The following is a 25029-nucleotide window of genomic DNA, read 5'->3' as shown; positions in this document are numbered from 1 at the left end:
GACTTTTTTTTTGTTTAACAGAAATATATACAAAAATTTGCTATGATTTTTTACGCGGCCGGACGACGATTGTTTTTCTCGATAAATAATTAGATCATCTTTTTTTGGGAGTTTTTGATTTTTCTCTCAACGCCACGAGCAAGGGACTCTCGAACGAATCCCAGGTTGACTACGCCAGTGAATCGGACGGCCAGGAAAGCGGCGCGGTGTTTTTTATCGAGTGACTGCAGAGTTGAGAGTGAGTCGAGTCGGAGCGGGTCTAGACGTCCAGGCGTCTGTGTCCTCTTTGCCTCCTTATAGCCAGCTACCGCCTTACGAGAGCTGCTCTTACCCCACTCTACCTAATCAGCGCACTTCCCCTGTCCGCTTTTAATCTTTCTCAGATATGAAAACACGCGAAGATGGCTCTAGGCCGAGTGAGCTTACCCCGCGTGGACAAAGAAGAAATGCGAAAAAGAATGTCAGGTCAATAAATATACAAGCCAGCCAGAGATCATCAGAGAAGATTCAAGTTATTCATGACGGCAGACTGGCAACGGGCAGACGGCCGCACGGCCCGGTAATAAGAGTTTCGATGGCAGCGACAGACAGTGGTGGAAGAGGGAAGAGGGCCCAAAAAGGGACATAGGGGGCTGGACGTAAACAGGTGGCCAGAAAGGAGGACATGTCGGTACTGCGATAGGGTGCAGGGAAGAGAGAGACAGAGAGCTTCGTGCCCGTCCGATGCGTGCAATGCAATTTCCCGGGGGCCCATCCGTCCTCGGTCAGTGCGGTGCGGTCGTGCATGCCACTTATGCCATTGTTTCCCTTCGATTCAGCCCTTTGCTCTGGCATACGAAAGTGCACGTTCTCTGCTATAGGAACGGTATAGGGAGACACTGCGCCGCGTGCTGCAGTCGGGAGCCTATAAAGGGTGTCGGCTACCGACTCGCTCAGACGTCCGGTCTAAAAGCAACTTATCAAAAATTGCACCCGGTGCCTGGGTCCCAGCCAGGTTTCTCGCGAGTTCCCACCTTGTTGAAATGTGAACTCGCCTTTATGACTTCTAACGTCTTTCAGACGGCTGGGAAGCACGACGCCTCCTTCCTTCGTCTCTACCGTCGCTTCTAGCAGGTATGCAGTTACGGAGTGCATCGGACAGCGATTCAAGTTTGAAAAATAAATAATGATTGATTACAGGTAATAAGAGATTTCTGACGTATAAATTACAAGGATATATAAATCGCATAGACACAGGATACAGCGGCCATTTTCAGTCCTGAAAAGGGACTCGTGAAAGTTTCGTTTTACGGGGGCGACGCCGGTGCATCCAGGCGTCGCGCGTGGCGTTGGAACGAGGGGTGGCTGGCTGGTAGGCTGGCTGGCTGGCTGGCTGGCTGGCTGGCTGGCTGGCTGGCTGTTGAAGCGGGGAGAGCGAGGGGTTTGAGGGAGATACCTCGTGACGTCATCTCCCCCTGTCTCTACGTCCGTTCGACAGTCTGTCCGGTTTCTGCACCACCCCCGGCACCCCCGCGCCCGTCGAGAACCCCGACGCCAAAGGGGGATGCTACGTAACATTTCAATGTCACGGCCGACTCAGACGCCTGTCTACATCGCGGTACCTACGCGTTCTCTGCTTCCCTCCTTCCCTCTTCGACCCACCCCATTTCCCTTGCTCCCTTTATACCGTCCTACCGTCTCGTTGAATCGCACTTTCTCGCAAGGGATGCCCCTTCCGCTCACCCCTCGGTCGAGATGCTTTTCCTAAGGCTCGGTTTACGCACAGACTGCAAAAAATGTGCTTGGGAATTATCAGACGGTTAGAAATAGCAGTGCCACGTGAAATCGATATGGGCTACCTTAAGAATCGTTTTCACGTAAGCTACAACGATATCGATTAATACCTGAACGTATTTCACTCAAGATCCGTATGATTCGTGAGTACATGAAAAAGAAAGTATCTCTTATCGCATAACGCAGCCAACTAATCTACCGCGACCCACGGATGAATAAACGTCGCGACTGTCGGCAGAGCGTTTTCACGTAAGCTACAACGATATCGATTAATACCTGAACGTATTTCACTCAAGATCCGTATGATTCGTGAGTACATGGAAAAGAAAGTATCTCTTATCGCATAACGCAGCCAACTAATCTACCGCGACCCACGGATGAATAAACGTCGCGACTGTCGGCAGAGCGTTTTCACGTAAGCTACAACGATATCGATTAATACCTGAACGTATTTCACTCAAGATCCGTATGATTCGTGAGTACATGAAAAAGAAAGTATCTCTTATCGCATAACGCAGCCAACTAATCTACCGCGACCCACGGATGAATAAACGTCGCGACTGTCGGCAGAGCATTTTAATTCGCACGCGCTTAATTTCCCGCGACACCTGAATATGCATGAAACCTCCACACGAGGACGACCGGGCGGAAAGAACCTATACGGAAGGAAGGTCAACGGCTCTGAGGTTGCTGTAGTGAAAAAATGTTATTTTGCAAAAATTTTTTATTTTTCTCACTTCGAATTTGAAATCTATCAAAATGAAGTTTTTCGCAGTTTTCCGTTTTTTGTCACTGTTTACCATTTTTATTTATCGGATTATAGTTGTTTTTTTCATGTCCAATCCTTTAGCACGTGTGTCACTAGGATCTTTTTTTAGAATCTTATTTTCACGTATGTCATATAGGGCAGCCTTACGGTGCCCGGTGTATTCCTAGTATTTTGAAATCATATTCAACCGTGTATTTGCGGATTCCCCGTGAGCTAATCTTATTATAGAGCACCGCAAGGTTACTCAGTCATTGAAATCTAATAGTCATTCATTTTCGTAGACTGACGCGTAACAAGGTAGTCAGCCCGTCATCCCAGTCAACCAGGAGCCGTCGATGGGACCAGCAGACGGTGTGACCTGGATGCCGTGTTTGACTTTGCCTCTCGTTTGCTCTTGTATTCGTGTTTGCATGTTCCGTGCCACATACGTTGCACGGCTCGAAACACCGCGGGGCCGGAGCGCTTGTGCCGCCGCGACGCCTCGCGTCTCCTGGCATCGGTCTACCCCAGTGTAAAGTCTAGGCTTCGTCGTTCGGCAAATAAAACACCGTGACGTTCGAGCTCCTTCTGCTGATTCCACCGTCTCAACAGTCCACCGTCAAGCCAGCCAGCCAGCCAGCCAGTCACCGAAACAGCCACCCCGGCTTTCTTTTATTCCAGTGGGAGTCATGCCTATAAATCCCTTACTGTTAGCATTGACTCCGCTATCCAGCTGGTACGTATAAAAATGACGAATGAAGTAGTTGGTTTAAATTTATAGACATCCGTAAGGAATTTAATCGCAATATACATAGAGACATAAGCAATGTACTTCATTCGAATGATTATCGTATCAGCTGTTTGGTAACTGAACTTGGTACATAAGAAGTTTATATCAGAGTGAAAAAATCCAGTGTGAAAAAATTCTTGAAAAGATCGAATCGTCAAGATGGATATGAGATATTTGTAGAATTTAAAGCTTTTTTCGAATATTTTCAGTACCAGTGCTTTACTTATATAGGACTTTGTCATTCGATTCTTATTGACGTTTAATCTTTAATGAATTTTATCAGGGGTTACAGATATCTCTGTAAATCTACCTTACCATCAGTGGTACTAAATTTAGGAATTTTTTTCAACAGAAATTTAAACACCGAATTATTTGAATGATCGACCAAGTCCCATCTGGGCTACGCGATGAGGATCTGGCTAATCCAGTTAAAATTCTAATTAAACAATTATATGTAGTCCCACCATCTATTTCTCTCCCCTTAAAATGACTCGAACCCCTCCCGGTTCTCACTGGCAATTCCCTTCGTCTGCATGCCCAACGTATCTACGTATCTCTAATACTCTGTCGCTAATCTCTAATCACGGCTATACCAGTTCAATTCTATCTTGCTTCAGGTAACAGTAGATTTACGTGTCAGGTGTACCATGGCTGCTGGTAAATGTTCCCTCTTCTATATTCACATGTTCCTGATTGGCAGGGTTATCGATAAAATCATCTTGCAAATTGAGGATCCTGTTTTTATTAGGACCACGTGACCGGGTTGATGATTTCAGCAGAGACGACGTCTGAATAGAAGCCATCGACGTCAGGCGGATCCAATTCTTCTCTTTGTCCTGATACTTTTTCTACGTTCAATATCTACCTATAAGTATCCAGCGGGTCAATGAAAAATTAATAAAGGAAGACATCGCCTGGAAGTAAAGTCCATAGAAAAAGTTATTCGAGACTCTCGAGTCTAGACACACAGTTTAGTGTAAGGTGTATATTATACACTAGAGCGAATTGTATAGGGAAGATGTGTACGTACGGTATAAGATAATATAACATATAAAATGTATACAGACATATTTCCTAAACATATAGATATACCGAGTAAGCAATAGCGCGATAGGTCCTGCCTCCACTCGGGGTGCATCAAACATGGCGGCCGGCTAGACAAAACAAAAATGCAGCGGCTAGACCAAACGAGGACTAGACGACCTCTGCAGGACACTGTGGCCCAGGGGTCGCTACGGGCTGGGTGCAAGGGCTGATTTGAGGGGTAGGATGCGGAGGCAGTTGCAAGGGGGTGGTGCGGGTGGGCAACCCTTGCAAAACCCGCTGGGTTCTGCACGAGTTAGAGCAGATGGAGACGAGTGTGGCTAACTGAGTGGGTGGCTGGCTGGCTTACTCGGCTCTAGGATTCAGCCAGTGTACCCGATGCGATATTTGCTTCCAGAGTCTGCACTTCTCCCGGTGCCGCCTAAGCCCCTACCGAAACGCTTTGTAACGGAAGTGGTTACCGGCTCCAATTTTATACCAATTGATTTGCGTGACTCGACCAGCCGCGCCATCGAGACAAGAGGAACAAGACATCCGACATCCAGGCTCAATAGACCTAGCCCCTTCGATTTTCCTATTCAGGAGGGAATCGTTGCTCATCTACAGTAGCCGCTGTTCCAGCCACCCTGATCAGCCATCAATGGACGAAATCTGAAACCAGTCATCGAGACGCCGCATCCCGGTTCGCACCGATGAATACAGACCTTGGACGTCGGGACGCTCCACCCTTCCGGTATCTCGGACAGCTTAATAGCACCGTTAACAGCCGCGTTACTTAATGGGGATTTATGCATTGCAGTTTGCCGATTAAAACACAACAGTCGGACGAATAGGTATACCATAAAGGCAAGGCGGGGTTAGAGAGATTGCGTGGTCCACGGGGTGGAGGCTGAGGGATGAGAATGAAAGTGAGAACGGAGGCACAGAGGTCGGAGGGTGAGATACACGATCCCCTTAATCCCTCATAATAGCTCGCTCTGATAAACAGCCCCTATCCTCCCACCACGTGTCTTCACGCTCACTACGAATCTACCATTTTATTCCACCGAACGGACTATTGGTCGAGGTGCAAGTTCAAGAATACTCAAAATAAAAACTGAGCTTGCCGATGCTACTTCGAAGCTAACATAGGACGGTGTACGTTAGCTTTTTTTTGCAAGCTTTTTTTTGACGTTAGCCTTTTTCCAAGCTACGTGACAATATAGCTCGGACGATAATGCAGTGACGATCGAGGACTCTGAAAAGTTTGACGAATCTGAAAAATGTGTCCTGGTACGTGGGCCGAAGGTAAAATCGACGAGGTCGCTGCTGGGTGGCCCAGGTAGAATCCTGAAACGTTTCTCGTCGTAGCCACGGCTATTGGGGATTTGCATCTCTGCGCAGAGAATACGAACCATTGCGTTGCTGGTACAGAGCTGCTGGATGGGTTGGGACAGTGGAAGAGAGAGAGAGCGGAAATCCGGTTTGGGGGCGGAGAGTCCACAAGTAGGAGGAAGACAGCATATCGTGGTCGATCTGTCTAGCCTAGCCCTGACTATGGTTCTGGCTCTGGCTGGTTGGCTGGCTGGCTGGCAGAACCAGAGAGCGTCTAGGTTGCGTCTGCATCACACAAACTCGGTATTATCTATACGTCTAGACGGCCTTGCGCTATAGAGGAGACCATCGCGGTTTGGAGCTCTGCTAGTAATTTACAGCGCAATCCCCCTCTAGAGTTAGCGTCGTCGTCGTCGTCGTCGGGTACAGCCGCAGCGACGTTCTTCTCTCCACAGTCAACCGACTCTTTTTTCTTCTTCCTTTACCTTCATCCATATACCAGCACCTTTAACCTTTTCAACGACTTCTCTAGGGAATCGAAAATTCAGAGTCCAAACGCACTCGATGTTTAGTTCTCGAGGTATGCCTATACCTCGATATATACCCGTATAACGAACGTTCGACGATATGGAAATATCGCATGATGCGATATAATCGATTATCGAACAATCGATCCAACATGGCGTCGTTCGAACTTTTGAAGAGTGACTATCAATTGTGGATATAGGCGCGTCGAGTTGACAAGGTAAACTTTTGTAAATGCATCTTCGGAAAACTCCCGTTTATTTGAAGTCAGTAGGGGGAGTTGGTGGGTGGGTGGTTAGGTTAGGAAAGTGCTACTATGGATCGGAGCTACGAAGCCGGCTGACGCTTTAAGCGGCGTAACTTACAGCAATTGCGCTTCTGACTGGTCTTGAGCGCAGATTAGTCGTAATCTCGGTGCACTGCACCCACCCCAGACTGACTCACCCCTTTATACACAGACTGATATAGAGAATGCCTTTCTCTTCCTCTCTCTCTCCCTCTCCCTCTCTCACGGTTCTACCCCATTACTCCAGTCGCTCCACGTACGGATATCACAAGCCCTATACCAACACGCTTTAAACAGACTCCATCCGCCGCCTCTCTCTCTCTATATCGTTGGCTTTGATTATTTCCTGGAGGCTTAAGACAAGATGTCTGCGCCACTATGCTGCCAGCTGCAGCATCGGCACCGGCACCAACACCAGCAATCCTCAACGCACCCGCCGTGCCACAACAACGAGTTACTACTGCGCGAGAGATTAAACGACCTTGCTTTACGAGACTCTGAAATCCATAGGTGAGCTTTACGGCCGCAGGATTCTTCTTCGTTACTCAATACGTAACGGAGACCTTAGGTTTGGCTGAGTGTTACTTGGGTTTCTATGGACTTCTATTGAACAAACTTTCGGCCAGCTTGACTGCGATACTCAAAAGTATTTCTTGAATTGACGCGTAGAGATGAGCGCTTCCTCGGGAAAGACGCGTGAAAGGAGAGACAAGAACGAAGTGGATTTTCAGATGAAAATGGAGAGTAAAAAGACCGAGAGAAATGTCTACGAGAGATACACGGATTGTACCAAGGGGCCGATTACTTTCGATAATATATGGTGAGACTGTCGGGACGCTACCCCTTTTATTTTATTCTTATTGGTAACGCTTTGTATTTACTGTTTCAAGGAAGGAAGTCGTTAGACTTGAACGGAAGTTGCAGAGAGAATGGGGGAAAAGATATGGCCATCTTTCCGGTGAGATGCTGAAACAGGTAGAGGATTTTATAACCGTCTTTTATTTATTTTTTTTGTATTTTATGGTAAATAGGAAGTGGGCTTGTATTAGATACTTGCTGAGGAATGTGTCAGTGCGGGACTTCCGGTTGATACCTTTGAACGGAAACGAGCGGAAGATCTGATTAAAAAATCTCCAATTCCATTGAAGCCTTCTCCGTCTATACCAAAAACTAGCTCAGCTAGAATAGGATGGAGATCTTCGTTAAAGGAATGCAATTTGGAATTCACAGGACCTATGTACATCTCCGACAAGAAAACGATTGAGCCTCCTCTAGAACCTGGAGAATTTCGGATAAGTCAACAGAAATTTATTTATCTCGGATAGAGCTCTTCATTTAAGATAGAGGTATGCCAGTCTTGAGGAAAATGAGATGAAGATTGAATTTATGTAAAGTGTTTTTGTTTTTATTCTCTTAAAAAACAAACATTAAGAGTCCTCAACAGAAATAGAACGTTAGTTATATGCCGAATGACTTTTGTTTGAGTGTAGGAGGCAGCTTTTCTGTTAGTGAAATAGGATTTACTTCCACAGCCACCATTTCTGTATCGTTTAGCCAGTCTAAGTGCACCAGATGCTGAAGAGAGTGAAAATAATATTAATGATTAAAATTATACGCAAATAAAAATCATTATTTAGTTATTATATTGAGAACTTACCTTATATTTTTTGGCAACATGAAAAGCGTGCTGCGATTGAGAACCGAGCCCTGAGTTGTTACCTTCGACAGAATCGCCGTTTTCCAATCTTGGTATTTTCGATTCACTTTCCGGAAGTTCCTTGTTCTTGTTAATAACGTACACAGTTGTGTCATCGTGGACTATTATAACGTTCTCGTTATTGGGATCGAAGGTTACGTTTGTTATTGGAAAAGGTCTGGTCAGCCATTGTTTCGGTAAGTGTCCTTCCAGATTATTTGAGAATTGCGTGTACATCCGTTTACTAATATTGTACTCAATGATCTGAAAATATTTTTGAAAAATATTAAATTGCCAGCAATCATGAACAACATCACGGAGAGTCTCGGAAGACGTCCACCATTTTTTAATCAAACGTGTAAATCTTCATTTCTTGTACACGCGTCCGTTGCGCTGTAATATTTTTAACGGTCTGCTGCGATGAACGACGGAAAATTTAATCCCATCCAGGTAGTATCGTTAACTCGATCGTAGAACGCGCAAAGCTTTATAGTTTTTAATTGTAACGTAAAAAGTTAATCCAAAAGATATCGTAATTACGATACCAATTCACAGTAACGCGTTACTCTTTTACTCTGTCTCTTTTGCACAACAGTGAAGTTCTTACGCAGACGGATATTACAATTTTTTTATGCTTTACGACTCTTCGCTATTATCATGACGTAATTTCCGTTTACGTTCCGACTTCCTATTACGCCGATGGATCTCGGGCCGGTGTCATACAGGCATATTGAAAAATTATAGCACAGCTAACAGCACATGGTACCTAGCAACTATTCTACAGTAATTGTATATTTTATGCCAAAAATTGAATACCTTATGATCAGAGTATACGACAACCAGGTTAAGGGTGTCCGCCTGCACAGCCATGGCTGTTGGAGGGTACCTGTACTTGGGAAGTTTCCAGGATTTTAATGATCCTGAGGAAAGATCTGAATCGATGGTGTATATTACAATGTGACTGTGGTGATCTGTACAAATAAGGTATTTACTGTTTGGGGAAAAGCACACAAGGCTAACAGCATTCAGGGAATCCTTATCAATGTTAATAGTTCCTTCGTGGCTCAAGCATTTCTGCTTGACTTTAAAGAAAAACATGGAGTTTCCGTCTCCTTCGTTGACAATCGCTAAGAATAATTTTCCATCTGGACTAAAGAGCATCTTTTGTATCCTTTTGAGAGGAATCTCTGGCTCGCTTCTGGATAATTGCGCGTCACCATCGACGACGTCGAAATGAAATATCCTGACATGACTGTTCGTTGAATAGACAATGGTCTTTGAATCCTTGTTGATGGCGCAGGAGACAATACTCTCATTACCTTTTGTTTTTAATTCGAGTAATTTTATTGGTTCTTCTTCCAATGGATGCGTCATTCCCACTTGTATTTTATTCTGCGAGGATGTATTAGCTTTTCCTAGTCTCCATATTTCTAAGTAATTTGTGTATCGCAGTAGGATGCATCTAGTTTTCTTGCAAACTGTGACACATGGTGGTTGTAGAAGTGGGGGATACTTGACAAGCATTTTTGGTGGATAAGATGATTGTGCTAAGTAACCATCCACTCCGGCAGAGTATAATTTTCCATCTGCTTCGATTAAAGCTCTTACGTCGTGAACATGAAGTCTCCTTTCTATTCCTTTAACCCACTGAGCTCTTCCGCTGGATTTTAATATGATTTTGGAAAAGCTACGAACCACAGGATCGACACCTGCACAATATACTACATCTGTATCTTGGGAGACACTAAGTGCCAGTATATCAGCTGTATGACTTTCATGGGACTCCATTAATGTTCCCATATTGGGATCCCAGAACGATAGTACACCACATGAGTCTCCAGAAACAATAAAGTTATCAGAGGTCACTCCGAGGCACCAGATTATTGTTCCCTTCTTTGCCTCTTTTCTCACTGTCGTCATTCTGTGTATTGCATGGCCAGATACCGAATTCCATACTCTGACTGTATTAATCGAACCAGAGAAAATCATTTCCCCAGTATTATCCCACTTAATACACAATATTCGGCCGCCTTGCTTGTCAAAGATTCTTTCATAAAGTAAGGAATCACTTGTCACGGTAAATGTATTAACATATCCATCCTCTGTACCAATGGCTAACCGTGTCTTTTCTTTGTTTACATCCATACACCAAGCTGCTCCTCCCGTAACAACAGTTTCATATTTAACACCTAAGCTTGTCAAGTCGTGTTCCATGACCATTCCATGAAGACCGGTAGAGAAAAGCCTAAGGTCTACCCATAAAACTGCTTCCACCGAACCTTCTGGATGACCAACAATTGTACGCTCCACAAAGGGTGCATTTTCCACATTCCATATCTCAATAGAATTATCATTCCTATAACATGAAATTAAATAATGTACTTCCAACAGCTTAATATTAAATATTACTAAGATAATAGTTATTATATGCTAACCTGGAAAGAGCCAACTTTTTCGTTTTTTGTTCGTAGCACAGACAAGTTATAGATTTTGGTTCAAGATTATAAAATCTAACATTATGTATCCTACAGGTAGACATGCTTTACTTGAAATTATTGCAACTATTAAAATTAACAGAGTAAATTACTGACGGCAAATGTCAACTACATAACCACAACAGTCCAACACGTGGACGCTAAAAAGAACTAGTAGAGTAGCAGACGAAAGGTTGATGAGCACAGCGAATATGAAGGTAAGTACAGTGCACAATATGACCGACCTCTTTGAAATTAATAACTACAAAGTTGATCTACAATACTATTTAGAACGTAGAGACCAATTTCAACAGATTAATCAATTCTTTATTCTAGAAATATACTTTACAAAAGCGGTTTTATATACAACGATATTTCTCGTTGTTAACTTTATGCAATCTACAAACGACTATTTACTATATTTGTATCGGATACTGATACTCTGAGTCTAAGGCATTTGGATACGCAAGTCATTCAATCTTAAGTATATTGCCTTATTTCCGCTATTTGGAAATAATCAATCTTCGTGAATGGCGTGTCGGCAATTTTCATGACAACCATGAATATTTTTAAGCATCATATATATAGTTATTATTAAATCAATTGGCAGTAATAAATATATTTGGGAATCAGAGATTATTACCTGAGTAGCACGTAAACTTAAATATTTGCTGGTAGACTTTGTTCATTCGACAAGAAAATGTAACTTTTAATTCATACCTTCTACCAAAAACGGATATTTATCATTTGAGAATGGAAGTTAGACAATTACCGAGTAAAGAATAATTGCGTTAGTTTAGAGTGGATCTTGGAATTTTTTGGCAAATCAAGAAACTAAATCTCAGTTTTACCCTAGTGGAATGATTTTAATTTAAAATTCTTATCAAATAGTATTAGCATTATCGTACCAAGGTGGCATCCAATTAGGTGGTGACCTATTTCTAGGACGTCCCCTTGGCATTGGATTCTGACTATCAACATTACAGTTCCTGTCAGTTCGTCTTCTGCGAGCCTCATTTATATAGCTCATGGCAGAATTGTTAGGTGCAGCATTGTCGAGGACGACAAAAGATTGTCCATCGACATTCTGCTCAGGATTTCTACCGAAGCTGGGAGAGTAAACTCTTTGAAAATCTTCTTTGGATGGATTAGTTAGTCCATGAGGTGAAGGAGGCCTCACGATTGGTCCTGGAGATGGTTGTCGTCGACCAAAACCACGAGGTTCGTCATCCACATTGCAGACGTGAAGTCTATAGGTTGGACTGGGTGAACGATTTCTCACACCAGGACGATCTGCAGTGTCAAGATGCGATGACCGTTGCACTTGCGTCTTAGATGATTTTGATCCTCTGATCATAAACATTTTTTATTGTATAAACAATGACTGTAATCTCTTTTCATCGTTCTCGTGCCCCTGGACTTACCTTCTGGTACCAGTTGGTGGCTTCCCTACCACGCTTCCCTCATGAACTTTGGTATTCAATACCTGAAAGGCATCTTGGTCCTGAGTAGCATTTATAGCCCCAAATTGATTTCCATTGTTATTGCTTATCCAATAATTATCTCGTTTCCTGGAAGCACTTAAGCTACGATCTCTGCCACGATGCATCCTCGGAGCATCGTAAGACGCAGCTTCCTGTTTGGTGCAGTAAGCGTTTCTGTATTCAGGCTGCAGATCCAAGCTTCCTTCTAATCTCAAATTTGCTGGCATTTTCACACTTTCCGTTCTTGGAATTTGACCATATGAAACATATTGAGATCTGACCTCACTGGTGTGTTCGTTATCGACCCTGTGCGCGGCTCTATCAAAGCTCGCACTTGATCTACTGGAAGCTAGACCGGGTCTTAAAGCCATTGGTGGCTTTCTATATATCGGACGTTCCTTAGAAAAATCAATATATTTTGATTTGTATTCAGGATCCATATCGATCTTTGATGAAAACTTTGAATGAGTAGATAAAGGGGACAATTTCGAGCCGTCGGCTCGACCAATTTCATCTTCCGGTTTTATCAGCCTGGGTCGTTCTCTTGGGAAGTCCTGTAACGAATGATCAGCGGAAATCAAAATAATTCGTTATAAAAAAAAAGTTCTCAAAAATTCTACCTTGTAAGCATCTCGATATTCTGGCACTTCTAAAGGTGGCGATTTTAAATCTTCTAATTTTGATACAAGCACCTTCATCTCGTCTTCCTTCTTTTTTCTCTTGGCCTCTCCCTCCTGCTTCTTCTGTTCCTCAGCAGCTATGTCCTTCTCTAGCTCCGCCATTAATCTCATTTCCTTGACACGCGGATCGACAAACATTTCCGATGTCTCCGTCACGCGATGAAAGTCACCTCCAGGCTTCAGATGCGTCTCGGGCTTTCTGGGCAATTGCCTCTCTAGTAAAGGGAGGTTGATCGATCAAACATTTCAGATATTTTCCATACTACGTGATCTTACCCCTAACATCGTGTTCTCGAAAAACGTCTTTGTATTCAGGAGCGTATCTGGACTCTCCCTCCATCCTGATATTGGCACCCTGTCTCAGCAATTCCGGCCTCCTGGCACCGACGAACGGAACGTACTTATCGTGATTCTCAGTCAGGGTCTCAAATTCACCTTCCAGTTTGAGATGCGTGGGAATGCGCATTAGTTCGGGTCGACTGACGTTGAGCCACTCGATGAACTTTTCGCACTTTTCAGTCATGGTATCCATATCACCTTCCATTTTCAGGGATGTTGGTCTGCGAGCTAGTTCAGCCCGACGATGCCCCTCGTGAGGAACATAACAGGAATATTCTGTATTTGTGCAAAAGTCACCCTCGTGTCTCAGACTGGTACCCCTAGAAATTTGTACGTATATACATTACTTAAAGAATCTTGATTTAGAAGTTGAACGTATGTAAAAAAAAATTTTTAAAGTCAAATAATAAAACCTTCGCATAAGTGGTGGACGGGCATTGGCCAAATTCGAATAAGGGATGAATCTCGAGCTTTCTGTTTCGGTCTCCATAGCTTTTTCGCCATCGGCTATCTGAAGATTGGACGCGGGTCCTTTACTCCTGACTGGGATCTCAATGTCCTTGTATTCTGGAAAATCTTGGTAATAAGAAGAGACAGTGTTCTCGAAGAGACCTTCCAAGTGTAGAAGGTCTTCCGGATGGGCGCATCCGATCGGTTGACTGTTATCCTGGAAATTTGAAAATTCGTTAAAAATTTGAAAGAAAAAATGCATTGAAATAAACTTACACGAAGATCTTACCTGAAGCGATTCAATATTTTTGGCGCGAAATGATTTTTGATATTCCGTAATGAGATTCTTAATGACATCCTCTGGTTTACACAGAGCCAAATTGTCTTTCGGATGATTCTGTACACGTCGACGACGATGACGTGCCAACTGGTCGACTGTTAGATTTTCTGGTAGATGCCATTTTTCCTTGATCTTGTTTCTGCTCTTTCCCCGATTTCGTCCTTTGCTTTTCCCACGGGGCAAGTCCGAGTCCGATGAAGATTTTCCAATTCCAAAGGACGACCTCTGTCTTTTTTTAAAAACAAAAAATTGTAATAAATGTGTCCCTTCTAAAGTTCACGTCCACTTCGACGTTTGTGATTCTTTTTTTTTAACTTTGATAAGGTGATGGAGATTTTTCAAAAGATCCGTTCGGTTCCTTGACTCAGGGCAGACTGAAATCTTTCTCTTGCTAAACCCTCGTAGGGATAAAGGGTGGGCCAGGCTTGCTGAGAATTCTGCGCGGAAAATAGGGGTTAAAGGTAGTGACGAGGGTCGCTGAAGAGAGCGAGGAACAGGAAGAGGGTGGTACGTACAACATACCGTTACAGGAATCTACAGACGCGACGCATCGATCTACCAAAAGGCACAGCTCAAAGGAAAATAAATTCCCTTATCTAATGACTTCCGAACACGGCAATCGATTCAATTAGCTAGTCATACGTCGATTATCTTCAGCATCGATACAGTCAATGGGTATTAGTATATTATATGTACATGCACCAATTGAGCAATGTAATTAGTCGCAAGCAATTCACGAGTTATTTACTTTTTTATCATGTATTTAAAAACTTAAAAATTAAAACGTTTCTCGTCTACCATTCATAGTTTGAAAAGCGAGATCAATAGGTTGATTTTTTAAATTTATATGTAGATCTAGAAAGCCCATGGATCTCCGATAAGCTGTAAGTGATTACGCATGTGCTTTGGTTTGTTTTAGTTTTAAAAAGGTGTCTTATTTTCATTCTTATCTATTTATATACCTGAGTAATGATCCGCCTTAGAATAACTTAATCTATAATTATATATGTATTCTTTTGGTTTGTCATCATATATGATGCGTCTCGTCAAAACTTTTTTATTATTATTTCCAGTTTTTATCACCTTTATTGTTTTTGATATTTATACTATCTCTTTTGTTTTTAAACTATGGTAAAAAATAAATGTAAAAACTATTGTGTCTGTAGCTTGTCTAACTAATTTTAAAATTATGGTAGCGTGGCCGAGCGGTCTAAGGCGCTGGTTTAAGGCACCAGTCTCCTCGGAGGCGTGGGTTCGAATCCCACCGCTGCCAATTTTTTTTTTTTAAGATTAATGTATACCGATTAACAATTATATGGTCAAATGATTCTTTGAATAAAGAATCTACAGGTTTCTCTGTGAAAAATAAAAAGTTGTTGAAGACGTATTTCATGAATTTTAAGTCAATTACTCGGTTGTTTCCAGCAGAATTTCTATTTCCGTAGGTTCTTTCCATTAAATGGAATCGCTGTTCGTCATGAGAAACAGGGTGCCGAGTTCTTGGCGACCCGCTGACCCAGATTTGGTAACCTGGCTCCCTAGAGCACAATTTGCATGAGCCGACAAACAAATGTCGCCCCGCGGTCATACGCATCCAGATTCTAAAGGTTTTCGAGCGGTCAGTAGTTTTACTACGGTGCGTGATTCAATCTGACGCATTTCAACCGCGCGTCTTGCACGCAAACCCAACAAGACGTTGGAAGGATTGGACTTCTTTGAATAGCGTGGACGGTCAGCGGCATTTATATGGATGTTATAAGCGTTTCCTGTCGCGAAATCAGTCGTCAGGTTTTTAGCAATACCCTTTTAATATTTTTCGCACTTAGAAAAATCCCCAGAATAAACTTCCTAGCACGCATGTATATACAGTTAAAAAGGAGGCAATTCCGGAAAGTTATGATAAAAAACATTAAAGTACAGTGATAAGCTGTCTAATCTCGCAAAATATTATTAATGCGCCAATACTTGATTTTTATGTAAACCGGAAGGAGGAACCCGGATTCTCTGCAGCGTCGATTTACTTTAATGCCAGGAAATTAAACTGACTCCTCATATTGTAGGTCATCGATCTCTCTCAGTTTCAATCATCGTTAATGTTCGTCCACACTCGACCCTAATAACATCTACTAATTTTTGCATAATTACCAGCACTTTACTAATCATTAACTTATTAGCGCACAACCGAAATAAGATCATGATAAATTTGCATGAGGTGAAAAAATGCCTGCCTTGCAATACGATCAAGAGAGTCTTTAGTAAAAGGTAATACTATCAATTCTCCATTATATAACTCTTCAATAATACCAATGAACCTCAACGATTAACTATATTAGAAAGTATAACTTGACATCAATCCGAATTACTTAATCTCCGACAAAAGGAGTTTTCATATCAAAATTTAAAAAGGGGATGTAGCTCAGTGGTAGAGCGTTCGCTTTGCATGTGAAAGGCCCCGGGTTCGATCCCCGGCATCTCCAAATTTTTTTCCGCCTTACTAAAAATAGAACCTATAATAAAATTACGTTACCTTTTGCTTGAACGATCTCGTCTTCCTTCACCCATTGCATTCTTGTTCTCAGCGACGTAGCTTGCTGGTATTAGTGAAACCGGTGAAGACGTTAAAACGGACTTCACTCTTTCTCTTAGAGTGACCAGGCGTGACTGGCTTTCCAAGGATTCTAGTAAGAAGACTGAGAATACACCTGCGCAGCTGCGGAGTTATATATGTCGCTGAAACAATAGAGAAATTTCCGCGGACCATGTAATATCATTTGCACGAGGTTCAACCTGACGAATCATTGAAGCGTTGATCTAGCTTAAACGCAAAACTTACACCGCATGCAACAAATATAACCTTAGGTATTGTCGATGTACATAGAAAAATGATTTTCTTTGCTTTTCTTTATATACCACGAGTTAGAAATGTTCGACGTTCAAAGTCAATGCCAGTGCCTTTAACATTGCATCGATTCGCGACTGGAAAGCAATAATTGAAGACTGAATATTTATAACTTAATTCTATAAATGTTTAGCTGCTGAAGGCGACGTATTTGAATGTATACTTGTCATTTAATATATACTGTGATTAGTAGTATTTTGATCTCAAATTTTTCGGAATACATGCTATTGTAATGATATAATGTCAATAGTTAAGTAAGTTATGAGTATACGGCCCACAAGAATGAAAATCTATATTTTGAAGAAAAAATCTAATTAGGTTGGTTTTGTGCTTCGTAAAATGAACATTTTCTGCAGGAAGTAATTTTTGTCTTCTCAATAATTTTACTTCCTGGTTTTATGGGACAATGCGTGTACTACCATCTGTTGGATTAAAGAGAAAGATTGTTGCGTAACTGACACCTATCAGCTGACATTGCTTAGTCTGCTGTCAAAAAGTCTGGCGTACTAATAAAGCATCAAAACGATCAGAGTGGAACGTCATTTGGAATAGTCTTCGGTATGGACTTTATTGGATAGAGAATTTTGCTGAGTTCTCTATACCGGGCAAGATGAACAAGAATATGAATTCGCCGTCGAAGCTGACGGAATTCGCACCACTAAGTCCTGAGGAGACTCAACCTGTGGTCGCATCTCTCTTCTCCAAGTTCTTTGGTTTTGGCAAGAGTAAGACACGCAAGATTCTACCAGGACTACTTTTGCCAGTTCTTCTTCTATACTTGTCACAGCAAGTTTGTTACGGATATTTTGAATTTCCGGGAGTTTATAAAAGATTACTTTTCAGGTGCTACTCTCTCCGATGCAGCTTCGACCTCTCCGAACAATGATGAGCATAGTTCGTCCGGTGATTCTGAATCCTGGAAACAATCGGAGAGTGCGGAGAAGACTTCAGACGATGATGCATCCAACATTATTACCTTTCCTTTGGATACTACAGAGGGTCGCAGCTTACCTAATGTTCTTAAAAGGATTAGTAATATAGTAGCATTAAAAAGCAATGTGAGAATTGATGCTTCTTCTGAATCTTTTGAGTTTGAAACAGTTGGGACTATCATGAAATTTATTACAGAACCTTCAATCGTATAAAGATTCTCAGTTGAGAAGCTATTGGATGCCAGACAGTGTTAGTAAACAGTGCTACGAATGTGGGGAACGGTTCACAACATTTAGAAGACGACATCACTGTCGTGTCTGTGGACAAATATTTTGTTCTAAATGCTGTTCGGATGTAATACCTGGAAAGATTATGGGCTGCACCGGTAAACAAAACTTTGTGATAAATAAAAACTAACTTCTACTGTCTATTAATTCATTTTAGGCGATCTAAGGGTATGCACGTACTGCTGTAAAGTAGTATTGTCATATCTGCAATCCTCGGATATGGGAAGCGACCTGACATCTGACCTCAAAGCATTGCAAGAGGATTTGAGAGTAAAATACGGAAACGATACCTCACCTGTAACACAAAAAAATGTAAATGACGTAGACGGCGATGAGACTCAAATCTGTCAGAAGCCCAGTGTGGGATACATGGAAGAAAAATATGCTCTTGGAAGGTCTACCATATTACCCTGCATTAGAACCTAATAGAAAACCGTACCGTTTAGTTACATCAAGAATACGGATTTTCGCAGATCGTCCAGCAGCTACCTGACTTCGCAAGAACGATCCCTAGCTCTACAAAATTCAGCTTCCCTAAGGATGATCTATGAGGAACTCTTTCGTTCTAGTCAGGCGATTTCTCTGCAGACACACCGAATTCGTTTGAAGAGTTATTACAATTGTTTCCTGGCGAGTGAGCTAGTAAATTGGATGATAGCACAAAACAAAGCAGCCACTCGGTAAGTTTCTGATAATTTTAGTTTGTACACAGTAGATGATTCATGGACCTTTAAATAGAGTACAAGCGGCAGCGATAGGACAAGCTTTGCTGGAGGCTGGTTTTATCGAGCCGGTATTATCGGAGAATTTATTCACTGACACAGTAACAATATTCAAGCCAGCTAAATTATCACGAATGCAAAGTACAACTTTCTTAGTGGAAAATCAGGCATCCTGCGACGCCCAGGAACCAGCTTGGGTCAAAACTATACCTCAACACGATTCTGCTACTGGTTAGATGCATTTAACAAGTGGTACCATATCGAAAATGTTTTTCTGATGTAATATACTTTTTCTGTATTTTCAATCAGATTCAGAAAGTGAAATGAAAGCCCCACAATCGGCACCCCCAATCGCAGCGCGACTTCTGTCTTCGAGTTCCAGCTTTTATTTGGATTTGAATCTGGAAGCTTCGACGGTTACATTAAAACGGCCGACTTCCGAGGACTTGACTTTGATTTCGGTTGACAGTGGTAGTGACAGTGCTATGGAGCAGAAAGAAGTTAATCTTAAACCTCACGAGTGTAATTCAGGAGTCTCAGATGAACTTCTGAGCGACACTCTCCAGGTCCAGGAGTATAGAGAAAAAAATGGCTGGCACAAGCCAAGCAACTTACGAGGCGCCTTCGGGGAGCAGAGTGCGTACAATAACCTGATGTACGTTCCTATGTTGCTTTATCTATTCCTAAGAAAAGAAATTACAATATTTTAAACTAAATTCCGTTACTAGGTCTGCGTACAAGCAACACGAAGACTCTCTCGTGAAGCAACTTCTTAGCAAAGAAGGCCTGTCGCAAAGTTGGGCCGAAGTGATTCTACCAATCGCTCATCAAATAGTCGATACCGTGCGTCCCGATTTAAATCATGATGCAGATGACCTGGACATCAGACAATATGTTCAGATAAAAAAGTCACCTGGTGGTAGTAGACACGATTGTGAAATTGTGTCTGGCGTTGTGTGTAGCAAGAATGTCGCTCATCGCGGCATGGACGCCATGATTGCTCATCCAAAGATTTTGCTGCTTCGATGCGGCATTATGTATCAACGAGTGGAAGGAAAATTGCTGAGTTTAGAACCTGTGATGCTGCAGGTAAAGGTGCAATACCTGGTATCTAATGATTTATATCGTGGTACAGAGCATATTAATATTTATTCCAGGAACACGAATACCTAGGCCACACTGTAGCACGAATTACTGCTCTTGGACCGGATGTTGTCCTAGTGCACAGGTCCGTCTCTCGACTGGCTCAGGATAGACTTAGAGAATGTGGAGTAACCTTAGTCCTCAATGTTAAACTGAGTGTCCTGGAGAGGGTCGCCCGATGCACAGGTGCGAATATCGTGAACAGTATCGATGCGCACATAACTGCGCGATATAGACTCGGTACCTGTAAAAAGTTTTACTTGCGCAACTTCCCAAATGAACGAAGTGAGTGTGTATTCATTTACGTAATCTAGATCGAAAATCGAATCGGCTGAAATGATTTTCTTTACCTAGATGGAATAAAGACTTTGATGTACTTTGAGAATTGCGCCAATCCCCATCTGGGTTCCACGATTTTACTTCGAGGAGGATCCCAGAACGAGTTAAAGAAAGTGAAGAGCGTTACGTCGATGATGATCTTCTGCGCTTACTCTTGGCGACTCGAGAAGTCTTTCCTCATGGATGAGTTTGTTAGGCCTCCTTCGCCGAAAGATAATTCCTTCCTGGATGAGACGTCGCAGAAAGATTCGTCAAATGGCATCGAGGATGCCGAATCTCTTCTCACTGTTGAAAAGAATGGTCATGACCTAGAGGTCTATATGCTTCCCGTGTGTGATTTGAAATCTGGTGAGAATCAGGATGTTAAAATTCCTTCCTACAGTGCAACTGAGACTTTAAATTCCTCTAAGGTATCTGAGGATCGTCACAGTTCTAGTAATGACTCGCAAGCGGTTGACAAATACCAACCTAGTAGCAAGAGTACTCCACTGAAAGAAACGATGAATGAAATTTCCCAGAATGACAGTGTCTTGTCTCCTGAAACTTACAAGCAAGTCTCCAATATTCTCAAGGAAAATTCTGATCCTTATGACACTCTGAAATTGTTCAAATCAAGACCCAGGACATCTGTTGATGACAGCAAAATGGTTGATACATTACAGGAACAAATGCCAGTCGAAGAGAAAAATAATTCTATCGAAGAATCCGGACTTGGCGCGAGCAACGCAGAGAACAATAGTACATTGGAATTATTTAGTGGAATAAAAGATGAGAAATCGATTGAAATTGCAGAGGCAAAGCCTAAACTAAGAGACAAGATGCTATCCGAGGAAAAACGAATCTACGCAGAATCCGTGAGTGACCGAAGTGACCCATTGCATCAATATCTAAACGAAGAAGATGACGTCTTTAATCAAATGAGTACAAACGTGCAGCATCTAAGCGTTGCTGACTTACCATTATTAAATAAATTCAAAAAAGCTTTAAACGATACGATTCTCAGTGTTTCGCCATATATAAAGTTTTCCATTCCGTATCTGGAAACAGAAGCCGGGCGGAATTGCGTCCTGAGACATTTCTTCCCCAAGGAAGTATTTTACTCAATCAACTTTTTGGATAAAGTCCAAAGTGCCAGAAACAGTAGCTTTTCCACAGAACCTGCACAGCAAGAAAATCCACTCATCCATTTAAAGCTGAAGCCTCAGCATCCCTTCGTACAAGCAAAATTAACCACAACAGCAGACAGCAGAGAAGTTCAAACTCTTCTGGCAGATTTTCGAGCTTGCGGTAGTCGACTCTACCCAACATATAACGTAGTAGCTGATATTAAAAGAGTTACCGTGCAAAGTGAAACAAGTGAACCCGCAACGATTCATCCGGATTGTCTGGATCCTGCCAGTCATCAACGACTTTCTGTCCTCTTCTGCAGCTTCTCGCACAACAGCAACCACGCTCCTGCATTCTGCGTTAATCCCTGGATCGTAAATATGGATTTGTACGGCAGAAATGACATCGCCCTGGGCCGATTCTTAGAGCGCTACTGTTTCACATCAGAATACAAGTGTCCAGCCCAGGCCTGTACAGCTCAGATAGCTCAACATGCTAGAAGATTTACCCACGATGGAGGCTGCTTGCATATCAATCTGAGCGAAATGAGCACTGAGCCATTTGGCCAGGAAAATAATAACCGAATTCTCATGTGGAGCAAGTGTATGAAGTGTAAAAGTGTTTCACCAGTGGTACCAATGTCAGAGGATACCTGGTCGCTCTCATTTGCAAAGTACCTTGAACTGCGCTTCCACGCTGGTGTCTATACCAGACGTGGAACTGATACGTGTCATCATTCCTTACATCATGATCATTATCAGTATTTCACTAGAAAGAACATGCTAGCTGTCTTTCAGTTTTCAAAAATCTCTCTGTGGGAGATTTCTCTTCCGCCATCAGTTATAAATATTAATTACGATCCGAAGCAACACGCTAATGTCATCGAGGAGATGAAGATCGTAGCGCTTAAAGGTGACGAGGTATTCACTAATATACGAGATAAATTAGCATCGTGCCAAATTGACGGCGATGCTCTGAACGTCGCGAAGCAACAGCTTGCGAAGGAACAACAATATTTTAAAAATAAGATTGAAGAGATTCAATTGAAATTAACGTCGCCGACGCTTGAGAATAAAAAGCTAGAAGGAAAGAACGCTGAGAAACAAGTGCAGAGTCTTATGTTTAGGATCGAAGACGGTATTGTCATCCTGCAGAGACTTATAGCGGAAGCAGTAACTGAATGGAATGCAAAGATCTTAGAAGCAGCTGCTAAGAAGAAGGATGAGAGGCCGAGAAGATTTACGGAAAGATCAAATACTGCCGGAAGTGTTGGGGTTATTGAAACTGACGGGTATATAACCGAAGATACAGCTTCTGAGTCCCAAGTGGAAGACCTCAGTCCGATGTCTGCTGATTATAACGCAGTTGACGCTATTTCGGCTGTACAGAGCAATGCGCATTCCATTGACCTCACTGAGAATTCTGATAACGAGATACCAGAGAGTACCAATCATGAGGACATCGTCGTGATTCATGGTTCACCAAAGACTCATCATAGATCACATTCTGATATATTACCTTTGACCTCTGAAGACATGCTGGATAAGAAAAAGAAGAAAAAAACGATTTTATCACAGTTGCTGCCGTCGGTACCAATTGTTAATCCTATTCAGAATCCTCTGGGACCGCTTGAACATCATCTTCTACCACTAGGGTGAGTGTGATTAAGAATAGTGAATTTCAAATGATTTTTTTGATGACTCATACAGGATTTCTCATCTTTGACAGGTCAGTTGTACCTATAGTGGTTTACGAATTGGAACCATCTTCGATAATCGCTTACGCATTGGACTCTCATGATTATAAACACGCTCTTCAGGAACTTCTGCGCTCTGCCAAAGGACCAGAATTCAATCCTAGTCCACTCTACAGACGTAAATTTCCTGAGATGAAAGACAATGTTTCGGATATGTCGCAATCTGGCGAATTCAAGAGGCCCTCAGTTCTTTCTTTTCTGAGAGGCAACAGTCCAAATCCTGCAAGTCCTTTGGATGCTGAAAAGAACATCTCATCTGTCGAACCTAGTGCGCAGAACCCACCTATGACCTCTGAAAACGACGAGGACAAGCGGAACAATAAGCAACAAAATTATATAGAAGTTCAGTTCAATGAGGGAAACACAAATTTTTATTGCAGAGTGTATTTTGCGGTGCAATTTGCTGCCCTACGAGAAAACGTTTTGCCGTCAGGAGAAGATGGATATACCAGAAGTCTGAGTCGCAGCGTCCAGTGGGCTGCAAGGGGTGGAAAGAGTGGAAGCGCTTTCTGCAAGACCAGAGGTGACAATAAAAAGCGAAGCAGGATAGTTTATTGAAAAATTATAATCACTCTATTTTTATCTAACAGACGACAGATTTATTCTGAAGGAAATGTCGCGGCTGGAGATGCAAATATTCCTGGATTTTGCACCAAACTATTTCTCTTACATGGAGAAGTGTCAACAGACCAAACAGCCAACACTGTTAGGGAAGATAGTAGGTGTCTACAGGGTGTCCTTTAAGAATAATACAACAAATGCAGCCCTTCGCACCACCCTCTTGGTAATGGAGAACCTGTTCTACAACAGAACAATCACTGATAAATTTGACCTCAAAGGATCAGTAAGAAATCGTTTGGTAAATCCAGACGATATTGATCACGAGGGGGAACTGGTTTTACTCGATGAGAATTTATTAAACAGTAAGTGGACTAGATATTCTTTTAAGACACCAAATACTTTATTACGATATTTTTTATAGTGAGCTGTGATTCTCCACTATACATAAGACCGCATTCCAAAGCAGTATTAAATAAGGCTATTGAAAAAGATACCAAATTCCTGGCAGACAATTCAGTGATGGATTATTCACTTTTGGTCGGTCTGGAGCCAAACTCTGATGAACTTGTTCTCGGTATAATAGGTAAGATCCATTGAGCGTCTGTACGATAGGAATTATGGCTTGAAATAATTATTTTCTAATCTAGATTACATCCGAACGTTTACGTGGGACAAAAAACTGGAAACTATGGTTAAGAAATCCGGTATACTGGGTGGTCAAGGTAAATTGCCAACAATAGTGTCACCGGAAGAATACAGAGCAAGATTTATAGCTGCAATGCATCGATATTTTTTGCCTGTACCAGACAGGTGGACTGGACTTGGTCGTGGCGTCGAGACGCCATCGGAATAGCCAAAAATTTGGATGTATTTTTTACAAGGTCGAAGTTACCATTATAATCGTGAAGTGAATTTTTCTATCAATTTGTCAGTTTATATTAGCAAAATTCTCATGATATATTTACGAGTTGCCTGATCGTGAATTATCACCAGAGGATACTTCGATTGTACATAACTAAAGGAATTTTCAATAAATTTTGGAAAAACTTGTCTTACCATAGGAGCTGACTATAGGGGATTAACGTACTGGGGTTGTAGTCAGTTGCACTAAGTACTAGTCATATATGAAAGCACCATTATTAATGATTTATTTCGATAATTTTTTGTCTTCATAATTATGTACACGAACATTATTTATAATAGTCACTTGACTGACAATAGTAATAATAATAATCATTAATATATAATAATAATCGTCATTAATTCATTCATTCGTTACGATATAACAACAACATAATGGTAATCTGTAATGATCTAAAGTACTAAACACAGGGAGGGA

General features: G+C 42.0%; 4 protein-coding genes and 2 non-coding genes across 12 annotated transcripts; 4 read left to right on the top strand and 2 right to left on the bottom strand.

Annotated features, from left to right (window-relative positions):
- The first annotated feature begins 4738 nt into the window (after window positions 1–4738).
- Window positions 4739–7838, top strand: LOC107264363 (uncharacterized protein C20orf85). Of its 5 annotated transcripts, none has more exons than XM_025081233.1 (4): window positions 4739–6990; window positions 7150–7300; window positions 7371–7455; window positions 7530–7838. In XM_025081233.1, the coding sequence occupies exons 2-4, from the start codon at window positions 7152–7154 to the stop codon at window positions 7803–7805; spliced, it is 510 nt and encodes a 169-aa protein (XP_024937001.1). In that variant the 5' UTR covers window positions 4739–6990; window positions 7150–7151; the 3' UTR covers window positions 7806–7838. The 5 variants fall into 5 exon arrangements, with proteins under 5 accessions (XP_024937001.1, XP_024937002.1, XP_024936998.1 ...); XM_025081230.1 differs by having other exon boundaries at window positions 4745–5088; window positions 5155–7300; XM_025081232.1 differs by having other exon boundaries at window positions 4745–6414; window positions 6833–7300.
- Window positions 7839–7863: 25 nt separating this feature from the next.
- Window positions 7864–10824, bottom strand: LOC107264362 (U3 small nucleolar RNA-associated protein 4 homolog). The gene is made up of 4 exons (XM_015732553.2): window positions 10612–10824; window positions 8993–10532; window positions 8138–8440; window positions 7864–8055 (listed from the first exon to the last, which is right to left on the bottom strand). The coding sequence occupies exons 1-4, from the start codon at window positions 10713–10715 to the stop codon at window positions 7939–7941; spliced, it is 2064 nt and encodes a 687-aa protein (XP_015588039.1). The 5' UTR covers window positions 10716–10824; the 3' UTR covers window positions 7864–7938.
- Window positions 10825–10968: 144 nt separating this feature from the next.
- LOC107264361 lies at window positions 10969–16881 on the bottom strand. Its single transcript, XM_015732552.2, has 7 exons — window positions 16471–16881; window positions 13893–14172; window positions 13567–13820; window positions 13091–13473; window positions 12755–13029; window positions 12075–12688; window positions 10969–11999 (listed from the first exon to the last, which is right to left on the bottom strand). Exons 1-7 carry the CDS (start codon window positions 16503–16505, stop codon window positions 11534–11536), a joined length of 2307 nt encoding a protein of 768 aa, XP_015588038.1. The 5' UTR covers window positions 16506–16881; the 3' UTR covers window positions 10969–11533.
- Window positions 15135–15216, top strand: Trnal-aag. Its single transcript has one exon. It is a non-coding gene; the product is annotated as a tRNA-Leu (tRNA).
- Window positions 16349–16420, top strand: Trnaa-ugc. Its single transcript has one exon. It is a non-coding gene; the product is annotated as a tRNA-Ala (tRNA).
- Window positions 16882–17290: 409 nt separating the features above from the next.
- On the top strand, window positions 17291–24753 carry LOC107264109 (1-phosphatidylinositol 3-phosphate 5-kinase). 3 transcript variants are annotated; one of them, XM_025081405.1, is made up of 15 exons: window positions 17300–17567; window positions 17686–17900; window positions 17971–18160; window positions 18220–18457; window positions 18536–18742; window positions 18801–19015; window positions 19094–19439; window positions 19513–19873; window positions 19942–20212; window positions 20282–23027; window positions 23102–23652; window positions 23720–24052; window positions 24112–24273; window positions 24338–24412; window positions 24497–24753. In XM_025081405.1, the coding sequence occupies exons 1-15, from the start codon at window positions 17453–17455 to the stop codon at window positions 24541–24543; spliced, it is 6072 nt and encodes a 2023-aa protein (XP_024937173.1). In that variant the 5' UTR covers window positions 17300–17452; the 3' UTR covers window positions 24544–24753. The 3 variants fall into 3 exon arrangements, with proteins under 3 accessions (XP_015587500.1, XP_024937173.1, XP_015587499.1); XM_015732013.2 differs by having other exon boundaries at window positions 17301–17567; window positions 24338–24753; XM_015732014.2 differs by lacking the exons at window positions 23720–24052; window positions 24112–24273; window positions 24338–24412; window positions 24497–24753 and having other exon boundaries at window positions 17291–17567; window positions 23107–23482.
- Window positions 24754–25029: the final 276 nt, after the last annotated feature.

The sequence above is a fragment of the Cephus cinctus genome, unplaced genomic scaffold (assembly GCF_000341935.2).
Source record: "Cephus cinctus unplaced genomic scaffold, Ccin1 Ccin1_scaffold0168, whole genome shotgun sequence".
Classification (NCBI taxonomy): domain Eukaryota; kingdom Metazoa; phylum Arthropoda; class Insecta; order Hymenoptera; family Cephidae; genus Cephus; species Cephus cinctus.
Note: the sequence above shows the minus strand (reverse complement) of the source record. Positions and strands in the feature narration are given on the sequence as shown.